General features: G+C 34.1%; 2 protein-coding genes across 10 annotated transcripts in view; both read left to right on the top strand.

Annotated features, from left to right (window-relative positions):
• LOC105428118 (neuronal calcium sensor 2) overlaps positions 1-21,593 on the top strand; it is a 154,249-nt gene extending 132,656 nt beyond the window's left edge. For all 9 annotated transcript variants that reach the window (XM_089073430.1, XM_089073437.1, XM_089073438.1 and 6 more), the window contains one exon: positions 1,091-21,593. In XM_089073430.1, the coding sequence (XP_088929556.1) occupies positions 1,091-1,267 (177 nt within the window). In that variant the 3' untranslated portion in view covers positions 1,268-21,593. The remainder of the gene's footprint in view (positions 1-1,090) is intronic.
• Positions 1-21,803, top strand: part of Nca (neurocalcin homolog) — a 166,709-nt gene that overhangs the window by 133,336 nt on the left and 11,570 nt on the right. The gene's annotated exons all lie outside the window — the stretch shown is intronic.

Genomic DNA, 21,803 nt, shown 5'->3' with positions numbered 1-21,803 from the left:
CTCCTAATGATTTGCTGCAGCCATCTTTAATTGCCATCTTTAATGTCAGAAGCGAAAAAACATATAACGAAAATTTTTACAAAATAAATTAAAATAGAAATGTTTTTCGCTAAAATAACGTTTTTAGTTAATAAGACATGTTTCTAAAATATATCGAAATCTTTTTAATAGTTTCTAGTAATTGTTTAGTAGTTTGCGAAAATCATATGTTTTTATCATTACTTTTCTCGCTTTTGATCATAATTCAAGTCATAATTCAAGATGGTTGCGGTGAACTTTAAAACCATCGTTTTATAAATGCCAGTTGGAAATATGTCAATATCTTGAAACGAAGATGATTGATATCATCATGTAAATTTGAAAGCGGAGAAAAGAACATTTTCTCTTTAGTTATCGAGGAAACGAAGTTCATTGTTCTCATATTCCAAGATATCGATATAGAATTTTCCTATCATACATGTGAAAATGTGTATCGTATATGCAAAATTTAGGTTTTCCACACATATGATGGATACATACGACATATTGATTTTACACTGAGAGAAAGCAAAATAATTCTGGCAACTATATTTATGACAATTATGAAATTAATAAGTACTTACAACTAAAGTTTTCTAAAGTAATAAGTACGAAAATAGTATTGAATGCAATAAAAATATAGTCACAGTAACAATATATGCGAATTATTAATTGATAGTGAAATAGCGACTCAATTATAATTACATAGTTATATAGACTTTGTACAAAACAGAATATGACATTATACTTTTCCAATTTAGAAATATTTTTTTGAAATAAGCATGATGCCACAATGTTATTGAAGTAAATTAAAAAAAAAATACACACTGACAACAACAGTATACAATATATATTAATTTATCTAACGATTTTCTACAAATGATTAATATTGCTATATTTTCTTAGTTCATACAACTTGTTGATTGTTCTTATTACATCTTAACTTTATTATATTATCGAGTCGAGGCGCTATTTGTGTACAAATTTCTAGTTGTCGGTACGACTTTTTTTTCCGAGTGTACACGAGCCTAAGTACCACCAGTGGAGAAATAAAATGTCCTTCTGTTTCCAGGCGATATACGACATGCTCGGCGCGTGTTCGAGCAACAGACCGGCGGACAGCGCGGAGGAAAGAGCGAAGAACATATTCGCGAAGATGGACGAGAACAACGACGGGCAGCTGACGCAGGAGGAATTCCTGAAGGGCTGCCTCCAGGACGAGGAGCTGTCCAAGATGCTCGCCCCTTAATCCCGACGTCGCCGCACTTCCGGACGAGCCGTCGACGCGCGATCGTAAAATCACACCACGACCCACACGACTCCCTCAAAACTCGACGGAAACGTCAAGAAATACCAGCAGCAATAAGGAAACACTGAAACGGATATTCGCGAGCATACACGCATCATTTACGTACGACCGTATCAACGACAATTTCTTATTAACTCTTTGACGTAACGGTATTACCATGACGGTTCGATAACGAGCCGAGTCGCTCGTGTCCGACGGGAGGATACGTGATAACAAGGGATCATCGAGAATGATCGATAAGGAAGTGGAGGGAGAGCGACTCGAAATCGCTTCCGAGAGACAGAGAGAGAGAGAGAGAGAGAGAGAGACCCGTGAGAGGAAAAATTTTCGAGGGGTGATCTTGATGACACGTTGCACATTCGATTTCGGGATTTTTGTGGGACGGCAGCAGCAACGGTGGTGTTTATTCAGCCCTGGAGAAGGAGGAGGCCCCGTGAACATGGGAAACGGACAGACAGTGACATCGCCGACGGCGGGGGATCTAATTAGCTTTGCGTGGAAATCCGTTATCCGTTTCGCGAGTTTGTCACATCGACAACCGCACGGCGAACCGAATCTCCGCTCGCTGGGTCGTCGTCCGGATTTAGGAATTTCCTCAAACTGTGCGGTGACTTAGCGCGATGAAGGAGCCTTCCATTCTCACCGGAATAAGTGACAACGTCGGTCCTCGAGGACCGCGATGGTTTTCAAAATCCGCGTTTGCACCGACAATTTCTCAGCTCAGCTGATCTCGGAGAAAGTACGATTTGATGCTATCTCTTTCCGGATTACAGTTCCGTCTAATGACAACTTGGTGAATCCCCTGATGCGCATTAAGAATCATCAAGATTTACATGTAACTTTGCATAATTTCGCTTATCGCAATGATACGTCACGAATCTAATTTCATTCTGGATAAAAGAAGATAATCTTAATAATTTTTAAAAGTATCGCGGTGAGTTTTACCAAACTTGTAATATTGTCTTTGCAAACGTATTGATTTTGTTATTTGTATTAGACAGAATTGATATAATTGTTCAGGCACATCATAAATTTCCTTACGTCGTAAATTGTTTGTTGCTACAAATATTTAATCTAAATCTTTATCATACGAGCACATTTTGCATATAAATTACAATTAAATTTCCAATATATTTAAATAATTCCGAAATTAACTAAACTGTGATCAGATTTAGATTGCACAAATTTTTTCAAACATTCGAATCTGCACAAAAATCACTTTTTTTTTTTTAATTCTCCGTAAGGAACATTAGGACAGCTCAAAGCCAACTATGATTTTAATCTCATGTTACTTGTTTCATGGTCATCGTTAATCTGTATTCTATTCTATTATTCATTCTGCAAGATTAAATTTTAGAGCGAGTCTCGTAAAATTTATCATTATTCTGATCGTATAGAAATTCTAAATGAGATATCTAAGAAACAGACATCAGAGGTGCATCAGAGGATTACAATCGGGATTGATCGAAGTCGGTGCAATCGGCTCGAAGTCGCCCGGGTAATCGCATCGTAAATCGAATTTCACGTGAGGTTTATAGAATCTCAACGGAATTTCGCAGAGAGAGACGGAAGGAGATGGTATTCATAGGAGCCTCGTAGAGAATTAACGATTGCGCGAGACTCGCGTGCGCGTAGAAACGCGAGTGGTGCGCGCCCCATTTTTCTCAGGCCCGCGTCAATCGATCGGTCAGATTATCCAAGCTCAGGGGAGCTGTTGCGAGGGGCGGGGGGGAGGGGGGGGGGGGGGTGGCGGAGCGATGTCGGCCACCGTCCGCGAAATGATGCGGTGTTATGCGCCTGCCTGAGGTGATAACACAACGAATTGTGAATTACCGAGGTAATGTTGTCGATTACATAGGGGGGAATAATATATCGCTTAGGGGTGACACAATGTTTAATTTTATACCGCGACGCACCGCGGGAGCTTCACCAAGCCAGCCACGCGGTTGCATCGTCGACCAGCACGCGCATAATCCCCCTCACTGGGAGATCGATACGTACCTTGCGTACGATAACTATTATCGCGTGCAGCGGATGTGGGGAGTAGCTGCCGTATGGCCCGTACGTATTATCGCCACAGATCCACCGGATGTCCGTCGCACACCTGTGGATTAAGGAAATAGTGGAGGCCGAGAGATGGCAAAAGCGCATCAGTTTCCGAATAGTCCAAAATTTCCCCGCGAATTTCCTCACGAGTCATCTCACTATTCTCTTCATATTGCGCATGTTTTGCGCTCATTATTATCTCGCTGTCGCTTTTTTAAGTATATGTATATAAAATTAAATTTTCGAAATTTAATTGTCTTGATTGCCGCGAGAAATTTATATAAAGGATATTTGGTTTAAATTTAACTTTTTTTTATCTTTTTTTTTTTGTGATATCAACATACAGTTGGCATTATAGAAATAAGATATCTAGATTCTCATCAATCAACTTTAACCTTAATTTATTTTTTTCTTTTTCCTTGAACGAGAAAGAGAGGAAAATAAGAAGAAAATTAAGCTGAAGTTCATTGATAAAATCGATCAAATAAAACCAACTTTTCTAATTACGTTTCTAAAATGTGCAAGTGATAATGATCGATGTAACGACATTCTTCTCGTTACGTTGTAATTGCGGTGCGGAAAGAGAAGAAATAATCAACCCCAGTCGCACTAATCGAAGGGATTCTATCTTGTAACTGCACAGTGGCCATTTTAATCCATTCGACAGCGTGCTTGTCGACATTCCGACACTTTCCATTACAAAGGCTTCGAATTCTTCTTTTTTCTTTTTTTTTCCCCTCTTTTTTTCTTTCTTACGTTTCCGCGTAACATATGCCGAGATACATGTGTTCGCGGAAAATACAATGTGCACCGAAGTCAACGTGCTTCGCGTGCATATATTTTAAGATTATGAACAAACGTCACATGTGCATCGAATACACAACATCACCACGCGACATTCTTCGCATAAATGGATAAATTGAGAAGTTTGCATCACGTGCGAAAGTGGACGAATTGATTGCTTGCTGTCGAGAATCTTGTGCTTTGCGTCGAGTCGATGAGGGTAAGTCATTATTATTTATTATATCGAGCTGAATGCGATCATGGACATTTTAAATATACTTCGAATTAAATATATTTAAATGTGTATAAATATATATCGTTGAATATATTTAAATATATATATATATATATATATATTTAAAAAATTTTATTTATAAAAGTTTATATATATTTTAAATATTATTCGCAAATTATCTCCCGGTCGAGATGAAAGAAATACCTTTAAGGGAAGCTGAAACTGAAGTATTCTCTGTCTTTCCGAATGATCTTTCGTTCTTTAATGATTAAACTTTTCTGAAAATTTTCACGAATGCACCTGCGTGCTTGTCGCAATGCACAGAATTAAAAATGCACGCTTTAGACATAATTGATTCCAAACGAGTGGAAAGATCAATCCAAGTCTATGATGTATTCTCTATTCTCAATTTATCCTCTCGATGCTGTTGTGACTGCTTTACTGCATGTTGAGACGCACGTTACAGATTGAACTGTAATTGCTTTGGTTACACGTTTCCGATATAGTTCCACAATATTTCTCGGGGTTTGCGTAATAATTTGTGACATCAGAATCTCTGTCGATACAATCACTATAATGATTAATCTTTTTGTGCACAGATTTCTAAAAGAAAAATTGTCCGGCTTTTATATAATATTTCTTCGTAGATAGAATGACTGAGAGTCGTCACTTTGTAATTATCTTGAGTTGATATCAGAAAGATGACACCACTCTCCTATTTCTTCTATATTTAGAAGATAGAAAAATGTACATTAAAGGTCCACTTTTTCAAGAAAAATAGACATTTATCTCGAAGACAAGCTAGATGAGTATCGATAAATACGAGCAGTTTAAAATTTGTATCTAAAATGATACAGATCTTCGTGTTTAACTTAAATAAGTAATCAGTAAGCCACATTTTTCCTGGATCAAACGAAAGCACGCGCACTGCAAATTGCAAGCTTGTTCGATAGGAGAATCAACTACGTACGCGGGCTTTAAAGCCGCGAGCTTTAAAGCCACGGGCTTTAAACAGAATCGATGTTTGAGACAAATCGACTTGAGAGCGCGAAGTCAACAATTTTTGCACGGCATAGCTAACGAGCTTCTTTTGTAACGAGTATTTCTGCATCGCACCTGGTGTTGTAAATTTCCACATTTGAAGCGACTCGGTCGCGCTTAGAACACATTGTGATTCGCGCGATTTTCTAGTGACTAGAAAAAAAGAAAAAAAATAAATGCGTCACATTTGTATTTCGTGAACGTGTCTTCTAATCGGTTGACCGATATTGCATACGAACTCAACGGGTGAATGTAACTGAGTGATGATTCGGTTAAAAATTAACTTTCAGACTCTGCGTGAGAAAGCTGTTACTATTAGACATTAATAAATACCAAGAGACATAGAGGGTCTCGACATAACGCAACAATGTAAGCGGCTTAGCTTACAATGGGAGAATGGTAGGAAAAAAATATTCTCAAATCAAAATATGTGTGCGATTCAGTTCTCACGGTGGACGATTCCGAGTTATTGCGTTGGAGTAGTAATTATTCTCATGAAAAAAAAAAATTATTTTTTAAATAACTTTTTATTGAAATATATTTTAAATTATAATTTAAAATATAATTTAATTATAAATATTATTTAAGTATGTTATAATTTAATTTATAATTTAATAACGGAAGTTTGAACGTATTTGAATTAATATTAGAATTAATTATTCCAACGTAATAATTGATGATGACTTGCATGTGAAGCTGACTCGAATCTGTTTATAAAATAGGTACTTATTGATCCGATTAGCAACCAAGATACGATATTCTCTGTGCAATTATTAGGACACTCTGTATATTTGTATATTATCTCGTGAATCAAATTGAAGAGTAATCATTGTGGAAATAGTATCGAATTAATTCATAGTCGTAAACACCGATAATACAATATATTGGATATAAAGTGAAATAAAAGACTCGCGGCGCGAGTTAAAGTTATGAAACAATTGTGCAAACAATTGTTTCCGGAAAGTCGAGAATATTATTAAAATCAGTCGATGCGCACGGATGAAAGAAAGAGCAGATGAAGCTTTTAATTAAAATTCCAATTCATCCTTTAGTGCCATTCGCCGTGGTTATTAAAACGGGTAAAGAAAAACCAGAAGCTTGCAATCTCGACAACAAGGAACAAGGGCGAATGTCGTTAAAAATTTTGCATCACGATGCGTAGATTATGGAGTGCTTGTGATATTGATTCAGATTAGATTCGTTACTTTAAATGAACTTGAAGTGGGTTATACTATAATAACTGCTTATTGTTAGATGAATAAAATATATTCGAGGATCTTGTGTATTTTACGGGAAGGAACGGTACAAAAACTTCCACGATCTAGAAGGACTACAGCAAACGTCTGCAATGGTTACAGATTCTAAGAATTGAAGACCTCTTATATTAAGCAATTGATAGACTTAAAACAAAATTCTTTATCAAATTTGCGTAAGAAGACTATTTACAAAGATTTAAAGATTCTATTTCATGAATTGGCAAAAAAAGGTTGTTAAAATTGTAGGGCTAAAATGTTCTTTTTTTGCAGAAAAAGATTAGTTGTAAATCAAGATATATAAATTCTTATATATAAGAAAGAATATTATAATCTTCCTAAAAGAATTCTCTCGATTTGCTTGAATTTATATTGACGCAAATATGTAGAGTTTCTCATATAAACAAGAATATATATATATATATATATATATATATATATATATATATATACAGAAGATTTTTAGTCTTGAGTTGAGTTGAAATAATACTTGCATCAATCAAATCAAAACTAAAATTTTCTCAAAAAAATTATTCTTGCTTATATATGAAAATTTTTATCTTGATTTAGGATTAATTTTTTCTGCATTTATTATAAAATCTATACACAGAAAAAGAATTAGTCGTAAGTAAGACTATATATTTTCATATATATATAAGCAAGAATATTTTAATCTTTCTAAAAAAATTCGATTGATTTGCTTGAATTTGTGTTGATATAAATATACTGAGTTTTTCATATATAGACAAGGATACGAATTCAATCACATCGAGATTAAAATTTTTGAAGAAGATTATAATTCTTGCTTACATATGAGGATATCTGTTTTGATTTAAAATTAATTTTTTTCTGTGCGTATTTACGAATACGGCATTAGTTACATGTTCTTTTATGTTTGTTTTTTTATTCCGCGACACAGTCATTTTTTTTAATAAAGCAGCATTTTCCATTCATAAACCTTTGTTACAGCACAGTTTAATTATCGAAAATGTCCATTTTCAATCTCAAATAAAAAGAGTCAAATACTTTGAGGTCGAAAGCGCGATGCAGACGAACAAACAATGATTTAGAAATTCTTATAAAATTGTTATATGCGTGTCACCATTGCAATCTACTGTTCGTTGCATAGCTATTCAGTGTATAGTTTATAAATGCGGGTTAGCAAGAGAGAAACTTGGAATAATACAGGAGCGGTCGATCAGTGACGTAAAAATATCCTTCTATTTAGACAAAAGTTATTCGTTGATATTATGATTAACGGATGGTATCGACATTAATAATCGGCGACCAAACTTAATGAATGATACCAGTCGCGAACGATGGTATTAAAATTAATCAATGATACCAAAATTAACTACTACATATTAAGATTAATCGATGGAACCAATCGATTAGGCTTACATCTATATTAATGGATAGTATCAATTTTAATTAAATGGTACTAATGTAGCGCCGAAATTAATTGACGGTATTGAAACGGACGGTATTGATACTGAGATCTGTCGGTTGCAGTCTATTTTAACTTTCGGTATGGAAAGAAACTATTGAAAATTCAGATTTCTATAGTTACTATTTAATTTCTATAGTAATTTGAATAGCCAACTATTGGCGAATATTATTAACGATATGATAATAATATTGTAAATCCGAACATGATACTTTTTCAAAAATATTGTTATTTCTTAAAAAAATATATAATTGCATATTCTGCATTGCATAATTTTTTTATTAACCAACTATGTGTTTTTTTACACCAATTTATTTATCTCATTATTTCGTGCGTAAAAAAATATTAATAGCAAAATCTGAATAATTTACGAAATATTTTATACTTTATGTTAAAATATACGAGAATAAAGTGTAAAATATCTCGTAAGTCATTAATTTTCTTGTATCTTTTATTCTAGTTTTCGAGAAAGCTTCTTAATTCGTCATTTAAAATGGGACACCCTGTACATACATTATAATATTATTTTTTAAAAATACGGTGAAAGGTCCAGAATATCCTCGAACTGGCATATATCCAATACTAATAGATTTTCATGAAAAATCGCTAAGAGATAGTTACTATTTGTAGTTACTATTGCTCCAATAGTAAACTACTCCCATCTCTAATAGTATAATGAATACTAATATACTGCCTATAGTTATTATTCGCAATAGTAATATTCATTATTATTGGAAATTTATTATATTCATATTTTCAATACTACACGATATGTCAATAGTTTTTTTCCATACGGACTACAGTACGCTGAAGGGAATCCCGCCTTTTTTTTTGTATTAATTAACGAAGAACAACGATAAGCGGACCACAATGTGCAACTCTGGCACGTCGTTCCAACGTAAAAAAATCGCGGCACGAAGTGAAAAAACCGCATTCTTTCTGGTTTACGTTAACTTAACGGCGGGGTGCGTAGAGACAAGATTTCGCGTAGGGTGGACAATTCACGTTTATATACGTCGCGTTTGAAGCTGGTCGTGATAATCATTAGGGAAGACACATCTATCACTCGAATCGACGACTACTACTACTCAATGCACTCACTCTGAGGAGAGCTGGTATACTATCGTCTACTCTACTCTACTAGCGATAGCATTCGACCAATTGTATGTTTCTATTAGAACAATGCGCTTTTCGGTACGCGCGGTCGAGTTCTCTCGTCTCTTCTCTTCGTTTGTGCTCTTCGTCGACGATGTTCAAAGTATCGCGTCGAAATATCGCAGCTATCACTGTCTCGATCGATTTCGCGCACGATTTTCCGATTAAGTCAGTTACGTAGACATAAATTAATCCTCCGCAGTTCACAAATTAGACAAACAATCTGAATCGCTGATGATTATGATTTTGGACTCTAGAAGATCTGAAAAAGTTCTAATATATTCTCTCAACATTTGAGAATATGAATATATAATTATGATTCGAAACGTTCTTTATTTTTTTTTTTAGACATATCTGAATTTGAGGCAAAATTGGTAAAATATATTGTTACAATAAAACATTTGTAACTTTTTATATGTGTATATAAAAAAGATTGTAGTTTTTAAATAGTCCAAGATCAATATTTACAGAAAAAGTAAAATTATTTGATAATCTGAAAATCAATAATTTTAGTTAGAAAGTAGAAAAAAGGTAATAGAAAAGAGAAAAAATTACTTTTTGAACAAAATGAATATTTTAGAATCATGATTATTTAAAATAAGTATAAATAAGTAATAAATAGTTGTCCTTTTTCCATTCTGTTTTAACAATTTCATTAATTCTTTCATTAATTCATTTCATTAATTCTGCAGATTAATGCGTGAAATCGAATTGAGGTTGCAAGATTGTCGATTTGTTGCAAGAGAAATTGATTAAACTTACAGAGGAGATCGGAGAACGTATTCGCGCCATCAAGATAAATAAAATAACGCACTCGTATATATTTATATTAGGCTAGGTACATATCATCGGCTCCTTCCATGATGCGTGAGAGATAGAAAGTCTTCTCTCTCTCTCTCTCTCTCTCTCTCTCTCTCTCTCTTCGCGATTTTACTCTCTATGTGCTTCAATTGCAACTACCACTATTAAGTCAATTTTAAACGAAGAAGAGAAGAGCTCTATCCGTTAATACGATATTTCGAAATATATATAGACATATATGATTATATATAAATATAAATATATAAAACGTGTTATAAATAATATTAATATATTATATATTCTATGTGTGTGTAGCAGATCTGTACCAATCGTAAAAGCGGTCTTGTTCACTGGCGATGATCGCTGGAGAATTGATCGTGTGACTTTGGGAGAAAAAATTAGACTTTTCTCATGGACAATTATTCCTCATTTGTCTTACAAATATCACAATGAATATTTCGCAATTGCAAAATGTTCACAAGATGAATTAAAAATCTTATATATAAATAATGAAATTGTGTTCAATAAAATCTGACTTTAAGGCACGATAAGATTTAAGATGTTAAGTTGAGGAAATGTTTGTTAAAATGTTGATATGTAAACATATTTCAAAGAGAATTAGTGCCACATTTGTTAAGTAAAAAAAAAAAAAAAAAAAAAAAAAGTGATAAATTGATAATTCGAAGGTGCGTTTTGTCGCACGGACCATCGTCAATGCGCAAGACCCAAGGTAGACGCATTCGCAATCTCATTGATTTACATAAAGATACACTCGCGTCCTAATCGCTACTCGCAAAACCGAAACTCGGTTCGTAAATCTACACACGATTTTCGGATAGACTGGGAAGGGAGGGGGGAGGGGGGATAATGCGGAGAACCCGGACATTGCGATTCTCTCCTCTCGAATAGAAAGTGCAGCATTGACAATCGTCATAATAAGAGTTCCCTTTTAAAGAGCCGATATACGTAGACGGGAGAATTTTATAATGCTTAAGAACGGACCTAAAGTGCATTACGTTATTAGAGGAGTCGTCGTTTGCGTCTCGATTGTCACCCCCTTTATGTGTGTGCGTGTGTGTGTGTGTGCGCGCACGTCAGAGATTTCTCTTATCCCAAAACCTTCGTCCCGTACACACACACACACACACACACACACACACACACACACACACACACACACACACACACACACATCATACATATAATGAGAACGTATACGCACATAAGGCATACACGCACATGATCATGCGCGAATATACGCGACCAAAATTCAATTTCCGTCGTATCGCATTAATGGCATTTCCGCTAGTGAGTCGTTCACCGCGAAAATTGCGAGTATTAAAATCGTGCGAGCACCGATTTTAAAATATCAACCCTCCTCTGTTCCTCCTTATCGAGATCCACTTCCGCGACTTCCGACTGGATCGTTACACGCGTGACACTGATTTTTCGGGGATGTCGGGGATCGTGGGGTCGATCAAGATAACTCAATGGAATGTTCGGAACATTCTCCGATAATGTAATTGATAATTATAATTAATTTGTAAATGATTTCGTTATATATTTCTGTCGAACTCTCGTCTGCCTTCGATTATCGCTAAATTCGTAATACTTATTTTCAGGATGTCTTATTTGGAAAAATCTGAAAAAACCTGGAAAACCTGGAATTTTCAGGAAATTTGTTTATACCTTGAAAAAGCTGGGAGTTCTCAAGAAATTTTTTTCAAGTTTTCTTCTTTAATATGTCTTTAAGAAGTTATATAGGAGTTTACCGATTGAATTGTTAACAATAACAATAGACCTACTCTCAAAGTATATTGATTTTATTGACTAATTTAATATTCAGTATTGAATACAACAATTTCGTATTGGGTACAATTTTGTTTAATAAAAATGAATATTCACTTAAAAATTTTGAAAATTTTATGTAATATACAATATTTATCTTTTAGAGATAATTATAATTTCTTTCAAAATTTTTTAAATTCAGTTATTGAAATTTGAGTGATTTTTAATTTTATTTCATGATTCTATTTGTGATATTTCATGATAAACTTTTATGAGTGGAAAATATTACGAACACTTTGCACAATAAATATATATATTTATTTGTAAGAGATATTTAAAAACACTTTTATTTTATCTGGAATTTTAACAAATTGTCTCGAAACTCTGGTGGGAATTCTTAGGAAAGAAATTCTATATTTTTTTCGGTTTGAGTAAACACCTATGAAATGATGAACAAAGCGAATTCTAAAGATCAATGAGAGTGATAATTAATCAAACGAATAATACAGCAGAATTACAGCGTAATAGAGGATTTAAGCTGTTGTTTTTACAATTTACACGATTTTATTTTTCTACATTTTTCTCTTCATTTAATTTTCTCTATTCTCAACCGGTGTAACATTTCTACTCGATATCTCTTATCGCACGTTCTCTATTTTATTAGTGCCTTTCGTGAATCGTGTTTCAATTAATCTGAGTAACAAACTTTATTAAAACATGTTTCGCCGCAACAACTATCTCTTGTACGACCGGAATAGTGTTATACCCACGGGTAACATTTGCCAGGAACTCCGCTTGCGATTTCGCCGAATCGTCGGTCGGCAGAAATGTTCCGCGTCGTTTGACATTTGACAGACATTTCGCTGATGGCGATGGAAGTCGCGAAGATTATTGTTCAGACATTTCAAGTCTCCGGCAGTTTAAATAACTACCGAATTACCGGAGCGAAGTTATAATTGCATTTGCACAATTCTGATTCCAATCCGCAATTGACATTGCGTCACACATTTTCTTTTACTCTACGCTCTTCGATCGGAAACTCTTTAGATTTAATTTTTGTGTTTTTTTTTTTTAGAAACGCGCGAGAAATATAATTTATTTATATTTTAAATATTTGTTAATATTTCTGTAATTTCGGTAATTTCGAATTTAATCTAGGAAAGAAAATTCAGAAAAAAGAAGATTTGAGAAAATCCGTATCTTGCTGAATAAGATAATTAGAGAATTTCGGCCGGGACAGGATTGGAAAGGGTTTGTTCGCGAGAGCTAAGTGCGATTTCGCGTTGACCGATAAATTTAATCTTCTGGGAAGCGTCAGGCGCCGCCAAATCGATATGTCGATGTCGAGCCGATCAGTCGGAGGATCAATCTCGGTCGTAAACGGTGCGAGTCCTTCCTCGCCACGGTGGCTACGGTATCTCGATTCGCTCGCTCGTAATATCGATGAGTTAGCTCTACGCTGCAATTTCCGCAGTCCAACCTTACTCGACAGAAATGTATCTTGCCCTTAACTCTCCATCTTGATTAAGTACGCCATAGTATCATTTATTCAGGCGGTAATAGCCCGTCAACAGCCCCTAAATCAGTGGTCTCCACGATTTTTTTATTACGCGTACCTTCCATTCACCTCAACATTTATCTCAAGTATATCTCCATATTTTTTCGATGATGGAACTTTTGGAATTTTATTTTTTCAAGAACATACATGAAAGAGTTTTATTGCCGAATTATTTTTTGTATTGTGTATTACAATGATATAAATAAGTAACTGCAATAAATTTAAAATAAATTTGTATCGCAAAATATTAACAGAAATTTTTTTAATTAATTGTTGTGACGAATAATTTCAAATTTTATTGAGATTGTATTTGAATTTAAAATTAATTGCTGCTCAATGAGAAATTCCTTTATCAATCAATTCCCTAGGAATTATCCTGATATAGCAACTACTTTGATTCAATCACAAATACAATTACAATTATATTACTAGATTTTGTATTGATTTACATTAATGTTGGAAACGAATTTTGTTTTAAAAAGAAATTCTTTGTACGTCTGTTTTCTTTCGAGAATGAATTATACGACGTTTGTTTGTTATATAACATTATTAAATGTTAAAATATAAAACAGCTTACTTTTTCGATTAATAACAAAACATGCATGCATTTTTTTATTAAAAATTTCATTTTCCTGTCTTTTAAAGAAATGGATTAGATTGTTCTTGAGAATATATTTTTGATTTTTCTGGAAAAATCGGATTAAAAAATTGAACGACATTACAACTGCATATACGTATTCGTAACAGACACACTGCGTACTTTTGACTATTTGCAGCTGATATATAATCTTATTGCGTACAGTATGTTGCAAGTAAAAGTCTGCTTGTTTCCTTCCTCGAAAAGTCCGCTGTTTCGCAGTCGATTTGCTATCGTCGATCGAAAGGGGAATAATCTAAGGTGCACTCGCGTGTATCGCGTGACGTAATGTAATTATTGTGTTATTGTGACGTCGCTCTTATCGCATATCGCATTGATATTCATATGATGCTGGCGTTAGGACTGAATGCTAATCCTGAGAGAGGTGCGTCTCGTGACATCCGGAGCTTTATCCGTGAAGGAGACATCCCCGCGTCCCGGTCATGTCACGCCTCTCTTTGCCCCGGAGCTTTGCACGCTCGCGTAGAATTAACCTTCGGGAGGGCCAAGTCAAAAAGTTCATGCAAGATTATCATCGCTGTCTCGTTAACGGAAAGTATTTTGTACATGTATGTACGTATACGTAACGTCTAGTTTAATTGATATATAGCTTTATCGCCAAATGTAATCCAATCGTGTCTACCAAGGACGAGTGGATGATAAAAATATCGACAAACGTATTTATTTCTTTCTTTTTTTTTTCCTTTTTTTTTTTTGTTGGAAGATTTTATTACAAGACGGTAATACATACGGTGATATAACTTGAATCGCCTAATTTTCCTAATTTTATTCTCGAATTTCATTACTTGACATAACTTGACACGAGTTGCAAGCATTTGTTGTTGTTAATTTGTTGCAGATATTTAAATTCATTCTGCGAAAGCCTATTCATTTTCTTCTATCTTCAAATCCGATCCAACACACACACACACACACACACACACACACACACACACACACACAAAATAAATTTTATATATATATACATATATATATAACATTATTATCTTTATTTTATTATTATGTTTTGAATTTATTCCTATTATATTATTATTTGTGTCACTTTTATAATGATGATAATGATGATGATGATGATTCGCATGGATTGTTAATTATTTTGAAGGGATATCGTCTACTGCTTAATTATACTTTTTGCATATATATGTATAGTTTAAAAAGTCATTTATACACGAAGCGGTAATTTTATTACCGGTACGTGATGAATGAATAGACCAGCAATGATGAAAGTAACACGTTAACTCGGCATTCTGTAATTTATAAAACAGTTAATATATAAAACAGTTTTAGATCAATTTGGAAAATGGCATAAGACATAAAAGCTGCGACTTATCGTCAGATCGCATCGCAATCCTTTACATTATCATATTTCGCCTTTCAGATATTCTCTCATTTTGCTGAGAGCACTCTAAGGACTTTTAAAGTAGAAAATAATGCAGAAAAATAAGGCTGTCTGTAAGTTTCGGACTACTTTATATATATATATATATATATATATATATATATATATATATATGTACACATATATACTTATATATATATATACATATATATATATATACATATATATATATATATATATATACATATATAAATCGTTTCATTTTTATCGCAAAGTACGCGAAATTATTATAATAGTATCGATAAGTAATTTTGATTTTTTTACATTGCAAAATGCTTAAGAAATCTCTAATTATTTTACATCAATTTTAACCGCAATTATATCTTATGTTTTCTTTCTCTTTTAGATTATACAATCATTATTTCTAAAGCGCGATTTACAAAGAGGAAATGCGAAATAATCGAAGGAAATATTTGTTACAGCTCGGTAATTTCGATCATTAACAAGCCTCAATTTTTTTCTCTTCTATAACTTTATATAATAGAATGAATCTTAACGTGATTATGGCGAGAAACGCTGAGATGCGATTTCACGATTGATGCTTCTCATAGCATATATCTAATGAAGAAGCTACTCATGGGTAATGTACTGCCGTTAATTACAGTCCTTGATTTGTAAGCATTTTGTATATCGCAGGTGATTTTCCCGGAACGAGCTCTCCGTGGATATTTTTCTATTATTTAGCTCACAGCTACTTAGAAACAGATTATTCAACGTATCTAGATAAAATATTATATACACAAATCTTAAATTATCTAAGGCATACATTTAGATAAAATTGTAAGAGCTTCTGCGCTAAAATGTTTTCTTTTTTTATTTATGATTTTAGAAGCAAGTGCAGAAAGTGGCAAAAATCCCGATGATTCAACAAGATATTAAACAACTTGATTGATAATCAAAGATATCTCAAGTTTGTTCTTATACTAGAAATACTCTTATTATTACTAGAATTACTCTTATACTAACGAAATACGTGTGAAATCTTCCATTGACAAATTTTAGAATTAGATTAGATCATGTTATAATTGTGATTTCACAAATTATGAAGTTATTGAAATTTCAAAAACAGGACTAATGAGAGTCAAATGCGGAACGAAGTGTGCGATACAAATCTTTATACAATTTTTATCTAAAATACGTTTTGGCTCTATTTTAATACGCAGTTCAAAACAGTCTCACATTCTCCACGTCAAATGACACGTGTCAATCAAACATAGATAAAAAATAAATGTCAATCACAACATGATTACCAAGTCAAATGATAAAAAATAAAAAAAGTCAGCCTGAAAATGATGATACGACGTATAGTACATTTCATGGATGGAGGTAGAAATTGAATCCTAAGTTGTTATGGAGATATCCGTATATTTTCGGTTTTAGAGAGAAAAGTGCAGTTCTGTTTGACATATATTGCATCGATTGGAATTATTGATATGATCCACTTACTTGGATCTCTTTACGAGCACAACTATCTTGTCGGATACATTGCAAATTCATTGATCGCCTAATGCTATTTTCACATCACATCCAATAACGCGAGATCTGAAAGCTTCAGAAATCATATTCCAAATAACGTGATATATATATATATATAAAGTACACTTTTTATCCCCCAATTACGTAATGTTACAGCAATTTAAATCAATTTAGTACAGGATTACTATTGAGTATTTCAGCGACCGATTACAACATATGCTTTTGCCAAATAAAAAAAAATACCTATTTTTTTCCTAAAAATAAAGCAGCGTCGATATTTCTATATCACTAATTGAATATAAATTGCATATAAACTTGTAGCGTGTTAATTATACTTAAGATTACGTAATGTGATTACGTAATAATTTATAATCTTTCTGCCTTGTACGTATCACTTTCGAAGCGTTGGTGCTCTCATTATCATACACGACCTTTTTATCGACCTCCCATTCTTAAGTTTCTTTGTAATTTGATGTTAATTATCAATCACATTTGTTTAATACATTCGATCGGATCGAGCAACAAGGAACGAGAAAAAATTCAATAAAATCATTATTTTTTTTCGAGTCAGACCTAACTCTTGCGAAACTATTGATTGTCATCTTACTTTATCTTCATTGTTTCAGGAACGTTGTACTATTTGGATCAAGATATACTGGTAACGCATAAATAACGCGATAAACAAATTTTGCGAACACGCTACTTCCTACTCCCTAACTCGTCAACTCCACTTATCGAAAAACTAGGCCCTCAAGCATATTACAGACGTCCTTGCGAGATAATCGCGGGAGCGGCACTTTGCATACCGTTGTTCCATATTTCTAGCGAAATCACTTTTCCAAGGAAGGTCGTTGCCGATCCAGATAGAATACGAGACAACAGACATAAAACTTTCAGGAGATATCAATTTTTTTTCTCGAAGGCCATAAACGAACGTCACTTGTAACTCGTCGCTCGTCGAGAAAAGCACACGAGTGCATTTATCTTATTAAATTAACGGGGGAAAAAGAGAAATGACGTAATATGCGCACGTAAATGACGTGAAAAATATTTCTTTTGATAAATTTAAAAAAAAAAAAACGCGTACGATAACAAAGTTATTAGCTTCGGAGGTAAACACACGTTATTCTCGCGATTGCATCCTGCACAATTTTCCTTCTATCGCTCATAGTAAATTGGAATGTAATGCGAGGTGCAACGAGGAAAAATCGATAAAATGTGTATGCTTCGAACGTATGTGTATGGCTTAGATATTACAATGCAGCGGCATTAATATTGCTCGATTAAAGCCGTTATAAAATGTACCGTGGAAAATATGGAAATATATAATTCCTGGCATTTGTGCCGCGCACTTTCGGTCTGCAATTCATTCCGCGAGAGTTATGTCCGTATGGTGAAATGAGAGAATTTTACTTTATTAAATACTCAATATGATAATAATCTAGGGTAATAATATAACAAGTTGTTACGCTGCACATATCTCACAATTCCTACTCGAGTATTTTTTTTTTTAGATCGCGCTAATTGATATGAATCGAACTAGAGATATTTGTGACGTGCAAAGCGAAAATAAAGAAGAATTCTAAAGAAGAAGAATTCTAGAAAATGATGATGCAAATCGATATCATAGCTCCGAGTTATATCTGAAATTAAATCTCCGCTAGATATGACGCTGGATCAGTCGTTGATGAAGAAAGAGAAAACCGCGATATTTTTCTCATTGTCTATGTCGTTGAAACTTTTATCCGAGTCTTATTTATCATTATGTTATTATATTCCCCAATTTGAATATGCTTGTTAAGCTCTATAAACGAGATTTTTTCCTTCCACTTTATAACGAAGCGACCTGCATACGCAGCTCGTTTCCAGCGGTTAACCAAATGGTTGATTAAAGTGAACGTGTAATTAGTACATCCACTGATTACACGGGATCACCGTGTGGCGTGTGTCGCGAATGTCTCGTGATTATAATTAGCGTAGTTATATACTTGGGCGTATCGGACGTATTTACACGCGTATCTCTGCGGGATTAGCAATCAACGATTGCGCGAATACTTTCGAGAATACGTGATTAGATTCACTTAAATCGCATTTATGCGCTTCTTTTTTTAGATCACAATCACGTCACGATCATATCGTAATCTCTTAGTATGTAACATGATTTTTCTGTACATTGACCCTTTTGGCTTTGTATCCGCTTGCGACATTGCAATTTATAGCAGTATTTGTTCTCTGAAATTATTTTTTCTTCCTAACTTTAAGTATTACATCTATTTTTATTTACAATAAAAGAATTACGAAAGAGTTATAGATTATTCGAGATCGTATTTAAAAGTAATGTAAAAAATTTTGTGACGATTTAAAATCAATCTAAAATTACTTAGCTGTAAAGATGTATTTTGATAGAAATGTAATTAAGAAATAATGACAGAAACCTCTATTTTCTTATGTAAGTATTTTAAGTATTCAAGATGATGTAAATGTTTCATTGCGATGCAAAGATTAGTTGTTCTGTAAATAAAAGTTAAATTTTTATTTATAAAATAATTAATCTGCATCGCAATGAAATTTTAAATAAATAATCTTGAATATTTAAAGTACTCAATTTAAAAAAATTAAGATTTTTGCCATTATTTTTTCCATTAGAGCCCATTTTTACTTACTTATTTAAATAATTTTTGAGTCAGATTTTTAACTGCCAAACTTTTCTGTATTATTTTTAAATGCAATTTAGAATAATCTGTAAGTTTTTCATACTTATTTCGTTGTAAATATAAAAATTATAAAAATAGATAAAAATACATTCTTAACGGTTCAATTTGCTTATTTAGGAAGATCAGTCATCTAAAACATGCATCATATTATTTTTGGAGATCAGCTTCAAAAGGGTTGATAATATATATTTCGCTGCAAACAAACCGATATTGCGATTATAATTAAATAATAAAGAGATTGACACTGTAATATAATTTTATAAAATTTAGCAAATTAGTCTGGCGGATATGTTAACTTATTGTAATTATAATTTTGTATTTAATAAGTTTGGCAATGCGTGACAGAACCAATAAAAATGTAAAAATGTCCCGAGATGCGTTCTTATCGTGGACACGATGATAATAGAGAAATGGCTTTTAGCTACTGACATTATCGAGAAGTAGATGCAAAAATTTTATCTGCTAGGACAAAATTTTATCTGTTAAGATTCACATCGACGAACTTGCAGATGTTGGTCAACTTCCATAGAGAGTACACGTGGCAAACAGTCCTCCAGTAAAAGATTTGCGGTGAAAAGAATCGCGATGGTTTATCTCTGAAAATCTCTGTGCGACTTCGTTGACACAAATGACACGAACAATTTCGCGAGCGTTTCATTTCGCTTCCCTGAGATCATATAATTCATTCGACGGCTTGTCATCGATTTCTCGAGAGTTTCACGAGATGGATCCGCGCCGTTGATCTGCAGCTCTGCTGACCAAGTAACGATGCGATGATCACAAAACGGGGACAATTCATTCGCGATGATCGTCCTCGCACGTGTAATCGATCTCGATTGCGACGAAGAATTCACGTTTTTGGCCGCGATCCAAATGTGCACTCGGGAAATCCAAATTCGACGAGTGAAATTTTATTCACACGAATATGGCGTGTCGCCGAGCATCGCCTCGTGTAGGAAAACCCTCGAAAGATCTCCCCTTTGAGATCTCGCCATTTGGGACGACGGAGAGACGTGCCGCTGGTCGTCGTTGATTATCCCGTACACGTAATGAATGAACGGGCACACGAGTTGTCTCGCTGCACGATGATATACTGTCCGTCGAGCGAATCTTACGCTCATTGTACGCATTATACCGCCATACGCATATGCGTCAAAGACGGACGAATATTTCAATATAGGATTCAATTATTTAATGTAAGACCTAGTACTTATGTATTACAATTATTATATTGTGGTATAATTAATTCCGTTCGAGATACACACACACACACACACACACACACACACACACACACACACACACAATATACACACACACATACACACACACACAGGGTGTTTCGCAAGACTCTGTCACCGCTCGTAAAAAAATAAATGGGACCGAGATGAACATAAAAGTCCCATACCATTTTGTGATATTCGCAATAATAAAGAGATATTAATTATTAAAAATCACCGTATTTGTCCGGCAAATACAAGCGCGCGGTAAGATACTACTCCCGTCCGGCAATCATTATTGATAGGTGCGTGAGGAATTATTTACGGCTTCAAACGGCTCGTGCGTAGTTATTGTCGAGAGTATCTTATCGCGCGCTTGCTTTGCCGAGCTAATATGGTGATTTTTAATCATTAATATTTCGATTATTATTACCAATATCACAAAATGGTATGAGACTTTTATATTCATCTCGTCGGTCCCATCTATTTTTTTACGAGTGGTGACAGAAGTCTCGCGGAACACCCTGTGTGTGTGTGTGTGTGTGTGTGTGTGTTGTGTGCGTGTGTGTGTGTATCGAAGCAACTCGTATTTTGTATGCGAGTTACACGCGGCGAGGGACCGCGGAAACCCGCATATTATCGTCTCATTACTAATATTATTATAATAAAGCACGCACTACGCTCCAAATGTATTATTATTATTGTTGTTCTATTAATCTTGGAATTTTTTTCTGTTGCAGTTGTGTGAATGTGTATAAGTGTGAATGTGCGTATATGAGAATACCTGTTCTGTCCCATTAAGATCCTTTTGTCCTCCTTATCGTTACATCCCAAAAACACGATCTCTCTTAGTATTTGTATATTACAAATACACCCTAAAAAAGACAAGTGAAACCGATACT

The sequence above is a fragment of the Pogonomyrmex barbatus genome, unplaced genomic scaffold (assembly GCF_055798465.1).
Source record: "Pogonomyrmex barbatus isolate J1 unplaced genomic scaffold, ASM5579846v1 scaffold15, whole genome shotgun sequence".
In the NCBI taxonomy this organism is placed as follows: Eukaryota; Metazoa; Arthropoda; class Insecta; order Hymenoptera; family Formicidae; genus Pogonomyrmex; species Pogonomyrmex barbatus.
Note: the sequence above shows the minus strand (reverse complement) of the source record. Positions and strands in the feature narration are given on the sequence as shown.